The sequence below is a fragment of the Salminus brasiliensis genome, chromosome 16 (assembly GCF_030463535.1).
Source record: "Salminus brasiliensis chromosome 16, fSalBra1.hap2, whole genome shotgun sequence".
NCBI classification, from domain to species: Eukaryota; Metazoa; Chordata; class Actinopteri; order Characiformes; family Bryconidae; genus Salminus; species Salminus brasiliensis.
This window is the reverse complement of record NC_132893.1, coordinates 30,358,576-30,378,573: the sequence shown is the minus strand read 5'-3', so window position 1 is coordinate 30,378,573 and position 19,998 is coordinate 30,358,576. Positions and strand designations below refer to the sequence as shown.

General features: G+C 45.1%; 1 protein-coding gene across 1 annotated transcript in view; it reads left to right on the top strand.

Moving 5' to 3' along the window:
* cwc27 (CWC27 spliceosome associated cyclophilin) overlaps nucleotides 1-19,998 on the top strand; it is a 57,598-nt gene that overhangs the window by 15,530 nt on the left and 22,070 nt on the right. Inside the window, exon 11 of the mRNA XM_072658993.1 lies at nucleotides 14,839-14,939. Coding sequence (XP_072515094.1) covers nucleotides 14,839-14,939 — 101 coding nt within the window. The remainder of the gene's footprint in view (nucleotides 1-14,838; nucleotides 14,940-19,998) is intronic.

Sequence of the window (19,998 nt, the reverse complement as noted above, 5' to 3'; positions counted from 1 at the left end):
CTGTAACCAGACAATCAGTGTTATTCACTTCAGTGGTATTAATCTGATATTGCTTGATCATGAATTTAACTTTGCATAGAGGCTGTTATTGTGCGTGTGAGTTAAAGCTAAAGCATGTGTAGTGCATAATCCTCTTTATTAGCTAATATGAAAATAGGCTGTGGGGGTAAAGAGATGTTTAGCTGTGGAGGACCAAGAGATGGCTTTGTTTTAATTGTTATAAAAAATGTCTTCGTTCTACACTGGAAAGAAGTTGGTGCCTAAAAAATTGATTTGGCTCTGAACTTTTTTTGGTTTAAGAGCTAATGGCTTTGAAGGCCATTTTTTAGTCTGGAGCCATGGATAATTGTTAGGTTATAGTGTACTCTAAGAAGAAAGATCACACAATGATGGATTTCCAAACAAACCCTTGTTCTATTCCGTTCTTATAGGAGTTGAGTATGGTCTGGATTTATTTTGCCATTAAATCACATTTACCATGCTCACTTATGAATTGATGGATGTGGAAAAATATGCCACCTGGTCAAAGCAGCAGTGTAAAGTTTCAAAAGCAGCACCATGGCTGGCCCACGACTAGCTTTTTCACTAAAGGTGGGATTACAGAGCATGAAATGGCTTACCTGATTTACCTGGAAAATATAGTACCTTAGCAGAAATAACGAGGCATGATCTGTTACTGGACTGAAATAAAGACTCCAGTGCTTTAATTACAGGATAAGTTGCTGCACTTTATCGAGGTTCAGATCTGTATATTTGAGTCGCTATGCTCAAAAGTACAATCCTCGTTTGGTTCTGTTTTTCCAGGAGTATACTTTGAAGACCTCCTTTGTTTTATTGGTGAATGGACTCAGACTGTGCAGTAATATGTGGGGCTGCCTATGGCTTATTCACATTTTGCCTTTTTAGAGAGACTATCAATTAGGTTCAGTTAATTTGCACCATCATCTACTGTTTTATCATGTGGGGTGCCTCAAGGCTCAATTTTGGGCCGTATTCTTTCTTTTTTTTCTTTTTTTATCCCTCTGTGTAATCAGGAACTTTTGGGTGTATATGTCCAAAATATCCAGAAACACTTTCTAATTAGTAAACTCTTCATTGCTCATGCTCATTCATTGACACAGGCGACCACTTATGCACATGTGTATAACTTATATAACATGATCTCCATAGAGAAGCACCGATAGTAGAAAGCAGCTCTTATGCTTGTTTATAAGAAAACTCAGCCTAAAATCTCCATGCCCGTGCAATATTTGGGCTAGAGTAGGGTACAACTGTCTCTGATATTAGTATCTCTTTTACTCTCTTATACAAATTGAACAGTGGTCTTCTTTGTCTCCTCACTTTGGGATTGTTGAAGAAACCAGATTTGCGCTGTGTTGTCTTTGGTTGGCCGAGAACGCTTATGCAAGCCTTACAGTTACATGTCCACGTGGCTTCTCTGCATAGTTAAGTTGACGTAAGGCTTCCAATCTTCTGCATCAGTAGATCAAGCTTTAGCAGTATATGGCTGAAATGCTTTGTTTATGTAATATATACTCTTAACAATTCAATATTAAAATCCAAGGGATTCCTGTGAATATACTCTTTCTTGTCTTTTACTGGTTCAAGAGTTTTAGACTTCGCAAGATTTATATGAACGGTACTGCATGCATTAATTGCTTACACTCTTAAAAAATAAAGACGCTGCAAACGGTTCCTCAGGCAGTGCCATAGATCACTTTTTGTGAGGGTAAGGAACCTTTTAAAGGCTGTTAACAAATGTAAAAATTTTTTTAAATAATACGTCTCAATTACAAACATGGTTCCCTATGCCAGTGGTTCTCAACCCTGGTCCTTTTAGTGTTTACTCTGCTCCCAACAGCCCTGATCCAGATAATCTACTAAGATCGATCTGAGTTGAAGATGGTATGGAGTATAAAATGTGCAGGGCAGGGGTCCACAAGGGCCAGAGTCGGGATCTGGATTGTATCCTGATTAAGATGCTAGCCACATGCATTTACACTTGTAGTCAAATGTGTCTTTGGTTAGTCAGACTGAAATCCGATTGCTGTGTGGGATGGAACATGCAGATGCTCTCGTTGTGCAGCAAGTATATGACTGGTGATTCGGTTGAACTTAGACTTCACTGCTGTAACGTGGCTATGAGTTAAATGCGGGTCAGACCTGTATGACAGACAGGGGTATGTGGATTAAATGCATCTTGGGTGTGTTTACACTTGCAGTTTTTATGTGCTTTGGCCTTTCCAGATATAATCCTGATACTCAAGACGCATGAAGTAACCGGGTGTAAACTAGGGTTGGGTACCAAAGGCTGAACTTTTAAGGGTAGCTAGCAAATTTGGTATACTAGGTGTGTGCCAGTTCTGGGGATGCATCCTTAAAATGCTGGATTTGGTGTTTGCATCACAGCACTGCTGTTCCTGCCTGTACCCAGTTTGGATGTCACTGATTGTAATGTGTATATATAATATGTTTTATATATGTGTGTATATATAATGATAACAATTGACAACAAATTTCAGCAAAAGTGTGTTTATTGACATCCTCACTGGCACGCAATAAATCTCTGGATATGTTGGCTGGTGAAGATTCCACCGGTCAGATCCTCCGTTACTGTGGAAAAGAAGGAAACATTACTCGGCTGCGTATGAAGGAGCCTTTGAAATGGGACAGAATAGTCACGCCACTGTGACACAATCTGCCTTTCAATACGGCCTCCGAAAGTTGCAGCCCCTGAATTGGGACTGACTGATTCAAATCCGTCCTGCGGTCTTGTTTACTGTGATTCCAGAACCAAATTTAGCGCTGCCTAAACTATATTTGCTGCTACGACTTCAAAGCCAATTTTCAGTCTTGTGTTCTTGTCTGTACTTGTGTTCCTGTGGACTTGTGGAACATCATCAGTTGCAGCCCAAGTACTGCTCCATTCAAAAGTTCATATCTAGCCAAGTACTGTCCAAATACCCGGTTGCGTTCTTGTCCCGGCCGTGTGTGGAGGATGCATCAGGATGTGACATGTGTGGACTCATATCTCAGAATGCATTACACACCATGCTGCTGTACCAATTGCAGAATTACCATATAGCATCCCTCAATCATCTGAAGATTGTTCTTGCGAGTAGAACTTGCCAAGTCAGTACTACCAAGTTCACAAGTCCGGACTTGCCATACTTTGTATTGAGAATCCCCTCCAGACTTTGGGCACGATCACACATGCGAGTCCTCACACATAACGGTGTGCTCACGCTCTGCCCTGGTGACAGATTGGAGGTTGTGGGGGTGGTTTGTGGTTTGTGTGGTGTGTAGAGTGTTTTAAATAAATAGTAAAATGTTGAAATTGAGACATTTGTTACAGCTGAGGGATATTTTTAATACTTTTAATTTTGTAGATAGAACAAAGTACCGGCTGTATGATACCAGTATCGGTACCCAACCCTGGTGTGAACGGGGTCTAGTTGTATTGAAGGCCTTTAGATGAAGCTCATATTGCTTGCTCAGTTGACCCATGGTTCCAAGTAGTGCTTGCTTTGAGCTTGTGCTCAGGCCTCCCTGCCATGCTATTAATTCCAAGATGATGACTTCACCAAGACAAATGATTTCATTTTGTTTATGGAGGGCGCTTAGATAACGGAGCAGCTCAGTGTTTCAACATTTGTAGCGCAGTTTCATCGCTCCACTGACTTTTATCTGATAAATTTTTACTCATTACTCTGCTTTCCAGGATGGATATCCCAGGGGACCAATACGGTACTGCTCTTGCCCACAAATCTTTATCATGGAACTTTGCATTATTCAATTATTCAGTCTCCTGTCTATCAGTGGTTGTAGACTGCGCTTGTGGGTCGTGGGGGGAAACCTGGAAAACTAATATTCTTAACTATCCTCCTTGAAACGTGATATCATGTTATTATATACACGCTCTGCTTTTGCAATCCATTTCGGGACCTTGACGAAGTGTCCCCTCTGTCTGCTATGCTGTAATTATATTACGACAATAAAACTTTTAACCTTGTGTAAAGGCTAGAAAGTCATTCATTGCGAGGGACGGCAGAAAGGAGGCCGACTGTCCACAGCGGCAAAATGTGATGAGCTGATCTGTTTAAGGGCCACGGGGACATGGGAAGGACAGACGTGAAATGACCTCATCAAGGAGAACGAAGTAAAAAGTAAGCGACCGAGCAAGAGCGGCAGAAAAGGCGAGAGGGGAATCTTCGGACTGCTGCACCGGTCCGCGCCGGCTGAGCGAGAGTTAAACCGCTCACGTCCTGATTCATGAGAGAGATTGGTCGGCGGCCAGTCACTTTGTGTGCTTTCTTTATGAAAAGTAAATCATCCAGAGCTCCCTGGGTTTCGCTTATTTGAATTGTCTGAATGAGCGACAATCGTTGGCAGGCCCAGAGAGCTGCGAGTGACGAAAAGCTTTTCCTCTGCTAAGAGGATTCTAAATGTATACGTCGGGCCCCATCCAGCACCTCATGACTATATCCAAAGACGACCCCCCACCCCCACCCCACCCTTCAACACCACCATCACCATCTCACCTCCTCCCTTTCTGCCTGCTATCCCTGCTGGCAGCTGGAGAGCCGTGTTGAATGGCAGTCATTGTAGCGCTGGAAGGGGCTGTGTGTGCCCCTTTGGCTGAGGGAAGCTCAAGACAGTGGGCACAGTCTGGCTCCTCTTCAAAGCTTTTGCTCATTAATGACCCCTCAAAGCCTCATCTCTCCCTCAGCACAAGGACACTTTATTCTCACTGCTGGTTTCTTTCCTTCTGCTAACAAATACTTCACTTTCTCTCTCACGTTTTCACTGTTACTTGGATTGCCGCCCTGTCCTCTCCACTCTCTCTCCCGGTCCCTTCCAGTCCAGTAAGCTCACAGTTGTGCTATTTCTGAACCGTCCGCCACATCTGAACTCAGAGGTTGTCGTCATTAGTATTAGTGTAAATGTTCTTCCACTTCTTGGTTCTTTTCACCAGTTACACTTGCCTGCAGATCTTTTGTTTACAGCGGGTACAGTTTCAAATTTTTGCTAGGTCGAGAACTTTTCTCAGAGTCAAGTTCAGAGAATTTTGTTGGCTACAGCTGTATTCAGACAGAATTGAGTCTGGCTGCACTTAGATTGAGGCAGATCTTTTGGCTACAGTTGGATTCAGACAAAATTTTGTTGGCCTACAGTTGGGTTCAGGTAAAATGTTTGTTACGTTGGGACAGATCTTTTGAGTTTTGGGCTACAGTCTGGTTCAGGCTGAATTTAGTCTGGCTTCAGTCAGATTGAGGCAAATTTCTTTGTCTACAGTCGGGTTCAGACAGAATTGAGTCTGGCTGCACTCGGATTGAGGCAAATTTTTTGGCTACAGTCGGTTTCAGGTGGATATTTGTCAGACTACAGTAAAGCTCAGGTGGAATTTTTGTCATGCTACAGATGGAAATTTGTCGGACTACTGTCTGGTTCAGGTAGAATATTTGTTAGGTTGAGCCAGATCTTTTGAGATCAGGTAATTGAGGTAGATTGAGAATTCAGATGGAATTTTGTTAGGCTATAGTCAGGTTGAGACAGATTTTGGTCTGGTTACAGTTGGGTTTAGGTCAAATTTTTGTTACGTTGAGACAGATCTTTTGAGTTTTGTTGGGCTACAGTCGGGTTCAGACTGAATTTAGTCTGGCTTCCCTCAGATTGAGGGTCATTTCTTTGTCTACAATCGAGTTCAGACTGAATTTTGTCAGCCCACAGTCAGGTTCAGACAGATTTGTTGGCTAACAGTCATGTCAAGGTGGAATTTTGTCGGCCTACAGTTGGGTTCAGGTAAAATGTTTGTTACGTTGGGACAGATCTTTTGAGTTTTGGGCTACAGTCTGGTTCAGACTAAATTTAGTCTGGCTTCACTCGGATTGAGGCAAATGTTTTGGCTACAGTTGGATTCAGACAAAATTTTGTTGGCCTACAATCGGGTTCAGATAGAATTTTGTCTGGCTTCACTCGGATTGAGGCTAATTCTTTGGCTACAGTTGGATTTAGGCAAAATGTTGCCGACCTACAGTCGGTTTCAGATGGATATTTGTCAGCCTATAGTCACATCAAGGTGGAATTTTTGTCAGACTACAGTAAAGCTCAGGTGGAATTTTTGTCATGCTACAGATGGAAATTTGTCGGACCACTGTCGGGTTCAGGTAGAATATTTGTTAGGTTGAGCCAGATCTTTTGAGATCAGATAATTGAGTTGGATTGAGAATTCAGATGGAATTTTGTTAGGTTACAGTTGGGTTCAGGTGGGATTTTGTTGGCCTACAGTTTATTGTTTAACACCCATATAAGCCAACTTTAGTCACAGCCTATAAAGAAATCAAAGGTTACTGACACTTTTGACATGTTCTATTTTAACAGTGTAAATAAAGGGATCTAGGGATGCTATGCTAAATTCACACTGTGTTTATTGTTATAGCGCTTTGTCGAAGAATGCCTTGCACCAGCCAGCCCTGGTAATGGTCTTCTGCAACTTGCTTTCTGGGAAGTACCTTTCTTGAAGACGGAGTGGCAGTTATCACCTGACACTCTTGACTGCACTTTTGATTTTGCAGCTTTGAGACTTTGGTGGGACTGATGAGCACATTTTTGTTGATTAAACTGATTTCTGGAATTTGCAACCTTTACTATTCCTATGTAAAGGCGAACCAGTTCTGACTCCTGCACTCACGACGGGGTGGGGAGATTGACTTCATCTGAGGAACAAAAGGATACTTCATGAAGGGATGATCATGTCTGTGGAGAAGTATGCCAAACGCCAAGGACAGAATTAGCAGATGTTCTCCTGTGCTTCCACCTCCCTCACTGGCCGTTCTTGCTTATATTGGCATCGAAGTCTGGGTACCCATTGTTTTGTCGTTGCCAAGGATATACCTGTCTTGTTTTGTGAATGGTAACGTGTCAGAGCAAGCAAAATTATCACTTCGTTTGAGGTGCTTCCCCAGAGAACACATCCATACACACCTCTGCAAGCATACGGTCACTTCCTCTTGGGTGTTATATTTATCTTCTTGGCTTAGTCCCTTTTTCATTGTTCTGACACAGGAGTCATCACAACTATATCTGAGGTGTGTAATGAAGGATTTGTTGTTGATCCCCTTACATCATGGCTATAAAACAGAATAGGCAATGTTTTTCACGGTGCACACAAATACTAAAGGTGAGATGAATGGCTGCACTGAAAGATGGTGGCAGAAGTATACTGTAGGTGTAAATTCAGCCTTGGCAGTAAGTTTACTGCTTGTGTGACAGACTGTTGGTAATAGGTCAGCCTGACTTGCATGTTTTAGCTCGCCTTTTAAGTCGGTCTCAGTTCGAGAATCAGTTCTGTAGATCTCTGTTTGGAAAGGGTTTGGCAAAACTGTAGGGCACCTGACCCAGCAGAGCGGACCTGACCTGCTCGCCGTCTCCGTCACCTCCACACTCCCTCTCCAAACAAACGTGTCTAGGGCAGGAAATGAAATTGTCAGCTTGAAACAAGATGGAAGACTCGGCCATCAGGCATTTCCAGAGGTTTTAGCAGTGGCATGGCTACAGTTAAGCCGGACCCATTTGTCCTTCACGGCCGGTCTTCACATCAGGGTGTGTTTGGGGACACCATCATTTTTAATACTCTGGGCTTGGATCGCGTTCAAACTTCAGGTCTTTCCTAGCCCATCTCCCACCTCAGATTTTGGCTTGTATTTAACTCTGGTTTAGTTAAAGTGGGGTTTTATGGGGGTTCCTAAATTATTTTCTCTCAAATTTAGTAATTTCTAGTACTCACCCTCAAGAACTCCTCCGTTACATGATGCTACCAGTGCTGGGAGGGTGAGGGCTATGACCAGCTATACCCTCTGGAAATCCTGGCCATGGGTGCCTGCAGCATCACCAGTGATCGAAACTCCAGTGTCCTAATGAAGAATTTTGTTGGGTTCAGATGGAATTTCATCGGGCCTCAGCCGAATTTAGACAGAATGTTGCCGGTCTACAGTTGGGTTCAGACGGAATTGCGCTGGTCTACAGTTGGGTTCAGACGGAATTGCGCTGGTCTACAGTTGGGTTCAGACGGAATTGCGCTGGTCTACAGTTGGGTTCAGACGGAATTTTTCCGGACTACAGTTGGGTTCAGACGGGATTGCGCTGGTCTACAGTTGGGTTCAGACGGAATTTTTCCGGACTACAGTTGGGTTCAGACGGGATTGCGCTGGACTACAGTTGGGTTCAGACGGAATTGCGCTGGTCTGCAGTTGGGTTCAGACGGGATTGCGCTGGACTACAGTTGGGTTCAGACGGAATTGCGCTGGACTACAGTTGGGTTCAGACGGAATTGCGCTGGTCTACAGTTGGGTTCAGACGGAATTGCGCTGGTCTACAGTTGGGTTCAGACGGAATTTTTCCGGACTACAGTTGGGTTCAGACGGAATTTTTCCGGACAACAGTTGGGTTCAGACAGAATTGCGCTGGTCTACAGTTGGATTCAGACAGAATTTTTCCGGACTACAGTTGGGTTCAGACGGGATTGCGCTGGTCTACAGTTGGGTTCAGACGGAATTTTTCCGGACTACAGTTGGGTTCAGACGGGATTGCGCTGGTCTACAGTTGGGTTCAGACGGAATTTTTCCGGACTACAGTTGGGTTCAGACGGGATTGCGCTGGACTACAGTTGGGTTCAGACGGGATTGCGCTGGACTACAGTTGGGTTCAGACGGAATTGCGCTGGTCTGCAGTTGGGTTCAGACGGGATTGCGCTGGACTACAGTTGGGTTCAGACGGAATTGCGCTGGACTACAGTTGGGTTCAGACGGAATTGCGCTGGACTACAGTTGGGTTCAGACGGAATTGCGCTGGTCTACAGTTGGGTTCAGACGGAATTTTTCCGGACTACAGTTGGGTTCAGACGGAATTTTTCCGGACAACAGTTGGGTTCAGACAGAATTGCGCTGGTCTACAGTTGGATTCAGACAGAATTTTTCCGGACTACAGTTGGGTTCAGACGGGATTGCGCTGGACTACAGTTGGGTTCAGACGGAATTGCGCTGGACTACAGTTGGGTTCAGACGGAATTGCGCTGGACTACAGTTGGGTTCAGACGGAATTGCGCTGGACTACAGTTGGGTTCAGACGGAATTGCGCTGGTCTACAGTTGGGTTCAGACGGAATTGCGCTGGACTACAGTTGGGTTCAGACGGAATTGCGCTGGACTACAGTTGGGTTCAGACGGAATTTTTCCGGACTACAGTTGGGTTCAGACGGAATTCCGCCATGCACAATCTGCACAGGTTCTGTACTGCACAGGCTGCAGTACAGACTGCTAAGAATTGGCTAAAAACTGAATTTAGTCAGAATACACTACTTCATCAGAGTTCAGAGGAAATTATTTTATTCTATTCTATTTAGATAAAAAAAATTTGATTCATCAGGCGGATTCAGTCCGAATTTTGTCAGACTACTGTTGAGACTGATTTTTTTAAGGCTATAGTTCAAGTTCAGACTTGTTCAGGATTTTGTCGGCCTGTGCTCAGGTTTGGATTTGGATCTTGGAAGTGGGCGAGTCGGCTCTTCCTCAGAACATTCTTGCTGGTGTTCTCTGCTTGGATTCAAAGTTCCCGGCTTGTTTAAAGCTTTAACCTACAGTTCTGTCTCAGGATATGAGGGAGAGGAGTTGTCCATAGGGTTTAGGGATGCATGCGGGAGGACAGACGCACGGTGGCCTTCTCTGGACTGTGATGCTGCTCCTCCTCACCACTTTAGCAGTGGGGAGGCCGACCGCTACAGACAGGAGATGAAGTCACTCAGTAATTACCTTTTACTGAGGGCCTCTGAAGGTCGCCCTGTTAAGCGCCCGTTGCCCCGATGCCTCACTTTTTCCCCCCTGAGGCTGTTCGAAGCTGGAGACTGGGCGGTCAGGGTCCAGCAAACTTCAGGAGAAGAAATATCAAAGGGCTGCGGGAGAGTGTGTGTGCATGTGTGCATGTGTCGGCTCAGAAGAAGCAGATGTGACGAACAAAGGCGGCCATTGTTACAGCGCTGGGTTTGCCTCACGTGTTTCTGGGCTGGGGGCCCACGCTCAGCGGCTTACCTGTGCTCTGTGGCCATGTTTCAGCCTGGCACCAAAGCGGAGCTGTCAGTTCCTATGAAAACATTATTATTTCCCAATACAAGATACCTGCTCTGCAGCTGGCAGTGCTTTCAATCATCTTAACCCTTAACAGGCTCTTCGACTGAATGCTCAATTTAGATTACATAATTAATTACATTTAATTACATAATTATTAAGTTGTGTATCGAGCATTTACACATGTACACTGTATTTCATGTTACATTATTGCAATACTTTTATTATTGCCAGGACTTTTAAGCTCTTAAACACTTCCAGATTGTCCTTTCCAATTCCAACAAGCTCACTATGTGAAATTCTGGAATTTGATGAATAATAATAATAATAATAATAATAATAAGAAGAAGAAGAAGAAGAAGAACAACAACAATTATTATTATTATTATTATTATTATTAGAGGTTATTAGAGATTGTAATTGTACACAAAGGTTGCAGATGGGTTCAGCCTAGCATGGCAACTTGCTAACTTGCTAATGGCTTACATATTAAGGCAGGAGTTCCCAAGCTTGTTCATAACAACACCCACCTGTGTCCACTTTTACTCAGTGCATTTTTTTTAAACCGTTTTTCTGGAATTTGGAAGGCCAGTTCCCAATCCAGTCATCATCAGCCTCTTTTTGAACTGCCGCTGATCCAGCATCGCTAAGTAGCCGGCATGCTCAGTGAAAAGCGCTGTTCCCCAGCTTCTAAATACAACAGCTAACAGAGGCCGGTGTTGACCGGCTATGATGTGATGTGGGGAGGATGTGCCATCAACCCATCCCTCAGAAAGCAAGGCCAGTTGTGCTCTCTTTGACCCTGGCTGCTGATGGCAAGCAGCATGACCCGGGGTTCGAATCAGCGATCCTGGGATCATAGTGGCAGCACCTAACAATCCATTTTTCAGGGAAAATAATAATGACTCATTTGTTCTGTATTCAGATCAGTTCAGCTCTAATTTTCAGTGTGAACTGATGAAACGGTAAAGCGAGCATCACATTAAACACTAAGATTAACTTAGTACTGTGAAGCTGTGGCGAAACTAAGATTTCCCATGCCAGCAACTGCATGTCCCTTCGGCCCTCTCCTGTGTGACACTTCATGCACTCCTCTCGCATGTGACTGTGCTTACAGGACAGTGTGATGAACTGGTTTTCGAGTGAAACTCATTAAATGCATCTCATTTCTCTCATTAAATCTCATCTCATTTGTCTTGTAAACACTATTTGGACAAAAGTATTGGGACACCTGCTCATTCATTGTTTTTTTCTGAAATTAAAGGCATTTAAAAAATGAGTTTATCCTGTGTTTGTTGGTGTCACTGTCTGTACTGTCCAGGGAAGGGTCTGTACTAGATGTAGGGCGAGCGTTGCTGTAAGGATTTGATTGCATTCAGTGAGCGTTAGTGAGGTCAGTATATTGGATGATCACCACTCCATCTCATCCCCAACCCCTCAGCTCATCCCCAACCCCTCAGCTCATCCCACAAGTATTGGATAGAGCACTGACCATCATTCCAAAGAAAAATACAGTTCCACAGCTCAGTGCTGGGGGGCTTTGTACCCCTCTAGCCCATGTCTGGCATTCACTCTCTAGACTCCAAAAAGTCCTATTCCATTGGGAGTGCTTCTCTAGAGGGACATTTGCACATCTGTGTCAGCAATGGGTGCAGCTAAAAGTAGCTGAATACATTCTTTAGAAGGGGTGTCCACAAACATTTGGACATATAGTGGACCTGTAGGCTATGTGTAGCGTGTATTCTCCGAACGACTAGCTAAACTTAAAAGTAAAAGAGTTAAAGGGGAATCGGGGCTGTTGGCACTGTATGCCCGCTTCCTCCAGCGTCCCTGCAGCCTTAGACTCGGCACTGGTCCAGCGAGGACCTCACACCCAGGAAGTGTGTATCTGCCTCCGCCTGCTCTTATCAGCTGTTTAGTGGTTTCGTCTGGGAAGCTGCCAGTCACATCTGCCTGGCTTCTTTCATCTGGTGCCATGAGAAGACAAGCAGCTCTTTGAACACAATGAAAGTAGTGAGCTGTCATAGTTTCTTTTGGTTTTATTACCCTAAGTGCAAAGCAGCTGAAAGCGAGTTTGATTAAGTGTTATTTGTTATTATAGTCCATATATCACCATTGTAACAATATTGTTATTGTGTCAGGACAGATAGTGGTGGTGGACTGGGGATCTGCTGAATGCTCACCTGTGAGCCTTGTAGACTCGTATGCTTCTCTAATTTATATTCTGTTGTGTATCTGTACGTATCAGAAGTCCACTGCTGTTATATCAGTACCTTTTACTCCTTACTTACTGTAGGCTTACACTCTGTCAGATTTGTCAGCTAATTTGACTTAAACTTGCAGAGCTCATTAGACATTTACACTGATCAGCCATAACATTAATACCACCTGCCTAATACTGAGTATAAGGCACACAAGACTCCACAAGACCTCTGCAGGTATCCTGTGGCACCAAGACGTTAACAGCCGATCCTGTAACAGTCCTGTATGTTTTGAGGTGGGGCCTCCAGGAACCGCATCAATGAGCATTAGGTGTCCATGACCCATGTTGCCCATTCACCGGCTGTTCTTTCTGGGCCTCTTTTGGTAGGTGCTATCCACTGCACCCTGGGAACACCCTATAAGACCTGCAAGTTCTGATGTTTCAGAGATGCTCTGACTCAGTCGTTGCTCACATGCTTGTTGGATTTTTCCTCTTTTGCTTCTTTGCAGAAGGCTTTTACTCCTGAGCTGTTCTCGGCTCATCCTGCTACACAGCTTGTTGATGATTTTTCCACAAATGCTCTGTGGTGTTTAGTACATGTATCGTGATAAATATTGTGTATCGCAAAAAAAAAAAAGTCTTTAAATATCGTGATCTAGTGTTTTTACCATATCGGCCAGCCAGCCTAGTTGCAGTATCTTAAACGGTCTCTTCAGGCAGTACATGGTGGATTTGGAGGTATGTTTTGGATTGATATCCTATTGCAGAAGACTTCCTCTATTCAACATGGTCACAGATGCTTTTCCATTTGCATCCTGGATTTGCTGGTATTTTAAGAAAGTCATTCTTTTCTTCACCAGTGCAACACAACTCTGAGGTATGAAGGGTCCGCCCCCATGCTTCACAGTTGGCAGGGTATATTTTTTCATGAAATGCACTTCCTGTTTGCACAGTTTTCCAGAACTCATCCGGCTTTTCTACAGGTTTTGTAGCTCGGTGCTTTCTTATGACTCAATAAGATTTTGTGCTAGCAATGATGCACAGTGGACTGGTGCACCACACTTTTGGCTCAGCTGAACTTTTCATGCAGGTTCTTGGTAGTCATGTCAGGGTTCGATTTGCCTGTCTTGCCAACATATGAACGGTTCTACCAGAAGACTCCAGAGGTGCCGTACGAGAGGAAAAACCTTTAATAAGTATTATCAGTCGGATGGGAACAATGTCTTTGGGGTAGGCCGCATCGCTGGCCCAGATCTTGTAATTCTTGCTGTACAAGAGCTAATCCTTTGGGCAACTGGGTGGGACCAAACTGGTGGCAGTGGAGAGAGGACTGAGGGAAAATATGCAACGTCAGCAAATAGACGTGTAAGTCAAGGTCTTTTAAAGACAGGTGGCGGCTGGTGATTGGTTGAGGTCTTCTAGTAGAACTTTCACAGCTCTTCTTTTCACAGATCTTGTCTTCTCTTCTTAATTTCTATGTTTTCGGACTCTTTTGCTCTTCTTCTGCATCCTTTTGTTTTTTTCTTCGCTCTTTTTTCGGCTCTGTTCTTCTACTTCTTGTTTTGTTTATCTAGTCTCTCCAAACTTCTCCCTTCAGCTCTCCCCTACTTTCTTCTTTTGTCTCCCTCTCTCCACCTCTTGTCTCAGTTGCCAGATCCACCATCACTTTGGGAAGAACCAGTGCTTTGTTGCTCAGAAAGATATGAGGCGTTCTCGGCTGGGGTTTTATGGGTTAGCCGTGCGCCGGCTTAGCCGCAGCATCCCTTCTAGCGGTGCCAGAACCCCAGCCTGCCTGGAAGCCACGCTGAACACTCACTCTAATAAGGCGCCACTCGATTTATTAGACCAAATCATACTTTTAATGTACATATTTGCTTCTGACACGTGTGGGGAGCCTCTGCCTGAGGTGATTGTTCAGTTTTATGCACGTTTTATGTGAACACGCAATAAGCGTGTTAATTGCCGTACGCGAGGCTTAGCCGTCTGGAACGTCGCTGAGTTCAGCTGTGGAGATGTTGGCATACCGTCTTCGACTCTGCTGACTTTCTGATTCACAGCTAAACTGTTTTGAGATGAATAAAACCTACTACTCACCATCGGTGCCACATTCCTTTCCTTTGTGTGCTCTTTTACCATCTATGGGCAAACGCAGTGAAATGAGTAAAGATTTGCTCAGTTGCTCTGCACCTCTTAATATCCCACTTCCAGACAGTGTGCACAAAGGGGGTCTGAGTGCAGTTCTGTTATGCTCTTATTGCTCTGGGTAGTTTTGTCTACTGTCCTTTTCCCTCCTCATGGTAAAAGTCATTTCACAGGAGGTAATTTATTTGTCGACCCTTGTCCAAACATTTTAGTCGGCCGTCTTTCACACAATATCCTTTGTTCCATATATCAGGAAGGTGACTTGCCCGGATATGTCAAGGGCTTGTTTTTTGTTTTGGGAATTTTGCAAGGATCACTGGACATCATTGCACAATTTGATGCTTTACTAACCATCTGCTTTATCTCTCGTTCACAGTGACGAACTCCGAAAAGAGGCACGCCAGTTGAAGAAAGAGTTACTCGCAATCAAGCAGCGAAAAGAAGAGAGCGTGAAACCGGATGAGGTCGACAGTGCTGGTATGCGTCACTCTGCAATATCTTCAGTGATTTATACCCTCTTTAACCCTTTTGCAAGTGTAGTCCCACCATTGGGATTTGCCACGACTGGTCCCTGGCCAGCACCGTCCCACCCGTGCGGTTTGAAGGTTCACTGTAAACATTCAGCTTCAAACGTGGTGCAGCGGTCAACTTAAAGTTTAGACTATCTGTCTGTTAAGAGTGAACAGCATATCCTTAGAACAGTGCCTAAACATGGCATCAGCTGTAATCTGTGTAAACGGACACATATAGTCCTATCATATCATAATGTGTTTTTTGAAAACATGGTCAAAATACACTTGTATACACCTTCCACCACCCCGTCACATAACCTCTTTGTAACATTTTTGCTTTTTAATGATGATTTGAGCTGAAGTTATTCACCAGCTTCTTACTGGAATTGTCCATTCCACCCTAAAGGGCCATCAGTCAAGATTTAAGAAATGCAACCTGTAGTGGTTAGGAGGCGATGAACACAACACTGGAGTGATTTTTTTTTTCTGTAGATCTGCATTTCATTCCCAGCCATCATCACAAACAGGTGGAGCAATGAGGCGCTGAGGGGATGCATGGTGGAGAAATGGGGCATTATGGTGATGCAGGGGGGAGTAATGGGGCGTTGAGGGGATGCGTGGTGGAGCAATGAGGCGTTGAGGGCATGCGGGGTGGAGAAATGGGGCGTTGAGGGGAAGAGCGGTGGAGTAATGGGTCATTGAGGGGATGCGGGGTGGAGCAATGAGGTACTGAGGGGATGCGTGGTGGAGAAATGGGGCATTATGGGGATGCAGGGGGGAGTAATGGGGCGTTGAGGGGATGCGTGGTGGAGCAATGAGGCGCTGAGGGGATGCATGGTGGAGAAATGGGGCGCTGAGGGGAGGATGCGTGGTGGAGAAATGGGGCGTTATGGGGAAGCGGGGTGGAGTAATAGGGCGTTGAAAGGATGTGGGGTGGAGCAGTGGGCCATTGAGGGGATGCGAAATGGAGCAATGGGGCGTTGCGGAGTGGAGCAATGGGGCATTATGGGGATGCGGGGTGGAGTAATAGGGCATTGAGGGCATGCGGGGTGGAGAAATGGGGCGTTGAGGGGAAGAGCAGTGGAGTAATGGGTCGTTGAGGGGATGCGTGGTGGAGAAATGGGGCGTTATGGTGATGCAGGGGGGAGTAATGGGGCGTTGAGGGGATGCGGGGTGGAGTAATGGGGCGTTGAGGGGATGCATGGTGGAGTAATGGGTCATTGAGGGGATGCGGGGTGGAGCAATGGGGTGCTGAGGGGATGCGTGGTGGAGAAATGGGGCATTATGGGGATGCAGGGGGGAGTAATGGGGCGTTGAGGGGATGCGTGGTGGAGTAATGGGGCGTTGAGGGGATGCGGGGTGGAGTAATGGGGCGTTGAGGGGATGCGGGGTGGAGCAATGGGGCGTTGAGGGGATGCGGGGTGGAGCAATGGGGCGTTATGGGGATGCGGGGTGGAGTAATGGGGCGTTGAGGGGATGCGGGGTGGAGCAATGGGGCGTTGAGGGGATGCGGGGTGGAGTAATGGAGCGTTATGGGGATGCGGGGTGGAGTAATGGGGCGTTGAGGGGATGCGGGGTGGAGTAATGGGGCGTTGAGGGAATGCGGGGTGGAGCAATGGGGCGTTGAGGGGATGCGGGGTGGAGCAATGGGGCGTTGAGGGGATGCGGGGTGGAGCAATGGGGCGTTGAGGGGATGCGGGGTGGAGCAATGGGGCGTTATGGGGATGCGGGGTGGAGCAATATTTATATCAGTCAGTTGCTGTGAAAACGAGGTAAAGCTGCGTCACCTCTTTATTCAAACAGGTTAAAACCGATTCCACAGGATTGCTGATCTGCAGTTCTTGGCCTCTGATTCCCACCACTGTTCTGTAGATGACGTACAGCTGAGTTGCTGCACTGCGATCACTCACTGGTGCGCTTGTACTTTAAGAACTCGCTCTGGGCAGACTGTTACAGACAGCCAGAACTCAGTTGCGAAAGGGTTCAGATTTACAGCAGACAGTTAATATGGTAGACATGAGTAACAAACCAGTGGATCACTGTTTTTCTGCTCCAGTCTCTGTGTTTTTGGGTCAGAAATAGCCAAAATTGCTTGAGTGTGTTTGAAGCTCAGCCAGACTAAATGTGGCATTCTAACTATGTCTACTGTGACCAGGCATTTTTCTTCTCCACATTATCTCTTGCTTCATAGAGTTCAGGCTCTGGTGTTTGTCAGTGCACCAAGTGATGATGAAACATAGTTTTGGTCAGTCGCTTCAACCACATAAACAGAGACAGTTGAAGTCAGATATTCTCCCTTGCAACCAAACAAACCCATTTATCAAATCTGTGGTTCTCCGAGTGCTTTAAAAATAATCACAAATTTCCCATGTGTGATTTCCTACAGCTGTACGCTCCAGACTGGCTGCCCAACGCAGTCTACCGAGTGTGAAGTGAAGCAGACCTGTATGAGGACTGTGCAGTACTGGGTACAGAAGCAGTGCAGTGTGATGGTGCAGAGTCACTTTAGGAGAGCCGAGGAGAGCTTTTGCGTTTACATATTTGTCCTTACTTGAACTGTTTTGGCAGACGCATGATATGAAATACTACAGTGACCGCTCCCCATTTGGACTGGGTCTGCGCTGGGGGGTGTAACTACGCACATATTTCCAGATTAATGTGCTAATGTTTTTTTGATTCTGAGGTCAAGATTTGATTTTGATATTTTATGTATTGATGTTTCTGCAGAGCTCTAATTATATACCATACAGATTAGTTTGGCTTACGTAAGTAAACGTTCCCGATGCCTGCCAAGCCTGTGTGCAAAATACGGTCCAAAAATCACATCCCCTACAATTTTTAATAAGCGATTTCATTTGAGCACATACAAGGTCACTTGTGTTGCAGAATCCGCTATCCCCTCCACGCACTCTTTTGTCTAGAAATAAAAAAAAAAAATGTAATAGAAATTAAAGGAAGGAATATAGAAAATGTCCATTGATATTTAAATCTACCTCTGGTGGGATATGTTTTGAACCAGGAGTTATGTAACATTATCACACTGGGTGGTCCAGCAGACCAGGCGCTTTGATCAGAGGATCCCTGCTTCGAATCCCGGTCATGCTGCTAGCTTACCTTGCTCTCTTCAGGGTCGGTAGATGACGGTAGCTCTCCTGCCCCATTGCGACGCTGCGGTGCTGGCCGTCACTGGCGGCTGCAGGCTGGTGCGTTATTATTTACTGTAATAATGAATTTTTAATGTAAAAATTTGCGGCTACATTTGCAGCAACATGTTCATAACGATATGACTATAATTATTTGCATAAAGGTGCCAGAAGTGACCCATCTCTGAGTTTGCTCGTCTTCTGAATTTGAGTATTATAAGTCTGCACACTGCTACTGAACTATGGAACTTCGGTGGAGCTGCACAGGATTTCTCTAAAGAACTGCTGAGTGACGCTGCATATCCCCAGTAATAAAGAGTGATTTGTATTCGCTGCAGTGAATTAAAACAGTATACCCCACAACTGTAGGGGGTGCTCATGAGCAATCACCAGTTATTTCGTAATGCTGCTTTAATTTCCAAAAAGCCTGATTATCTCTGAGAGGTTGCACCTCAATAAGAAACATTTAGAGGTGCTTCGCCGCTGTCTCTGATTTTGACTCTTTTTTTAAAATGTATTTATTTAAATAGTTTTATTTTCGGGAGAGTGTTTTTTCTTTCTTTCTTTCCTTCTTAATTTCTTCTTCTTCTTCAATGCTGTATTGAAATCGTGGCAGTCTCAGTCATCATTAGGCCCGAGATATGCTTTTATTCCCAGATAACCTTTTCGTCTACTTCAAAAGTGTAAATGAACTGGTTCTAATAACACTGTTCCTAAAAGAGCTTAACAACCTTCCGCTGTATTTGCGTTAGTAACACTGTGCAGTGTTGGCCTTTCTCACCAGTACATTAGATTTCAATAAAGCCCAGTAGATTACATCAACATAAAAAAGCCCCAGTGAGGCATGCCTTCCACCGAAGCACTGTACAGTCCCCCCCCCCCCCCCCTGCTTAGTGAGGAGGTTATTCAGTGAACCTTAATGTGTGTCTCGGCCAGTTCAGCTGAGGGCAAGAGACTCTTTGAAGGTTGCTCTCATTACACGAACGTGTGGGATGGGGGAAGTTTTGCTCGCAGGGCCGCGGCACTCTGATCTGTCAGTGGACGCCACGGGGAGGCTGGTGATCCGCTGTAACGATAGGGTACTGGAGTGTGTGTGTGTGTGTGTGTGTGTGTGTGTGTGTTTGTCAGGTGAAAAGGACAGCTTAATTTCACTGCAATGGGTGAGAGAGAGACTGAGGAACAATGAGACCAATAATTAAAGGCTGATTGAGTGCGAGAGAGAGAGAGAGAGAGAGAGAGAGAGAAAGAGAGAGAGGTACTCTTACAATCCGGTTAAAGCAGACGAGCTCAGGTCTTTATCTGTTGCTCCTGGGCTGAAAGGCGGACCTGGGAACGCTGCGCTTCTGCCTCAACTTTCTTTGAGGATTAGTGCAGGCCGAAGCTTTGCATAGCTTGACCTTTGGCCTTTTTTAAGCTTTGTGTGGCGGCCCTGTTGTATATCACTGTCTCCACATTTCACATTTTGTGAGGTGCGTCACCCTGACCCTCTGCAATCTTACACACACACACACACACACACGCACTTATTTATCCTTTTTAAAGCTAAAGCTCAGCCTGGAATATGCCAGGTCCAGGCAGAGCTTCAGATGGTGAGGGAATTAGCTCAGATAGCATTGAGTTGATATGTCAGTGTGTACTTTCAGATATTTTTACACTTTATGGGACGAGATCTTGTGATGAATCGAGATCTTGTGATGAATCCATAATTGTAGTGTTGTTCCTTGTTTTAGGAAGCCCCCCCCCAAAACAGTGTCTCTAAGAATGTGTTTACACCCGGCATTAAGAGTGTGTTCAGGGGTCTGTTTAGATTTCACTTGTCTGCATTAAAGCCAGGTGAAGATGCACTGGGATCATGTTACGATCGAATCGCTCAGATGACAT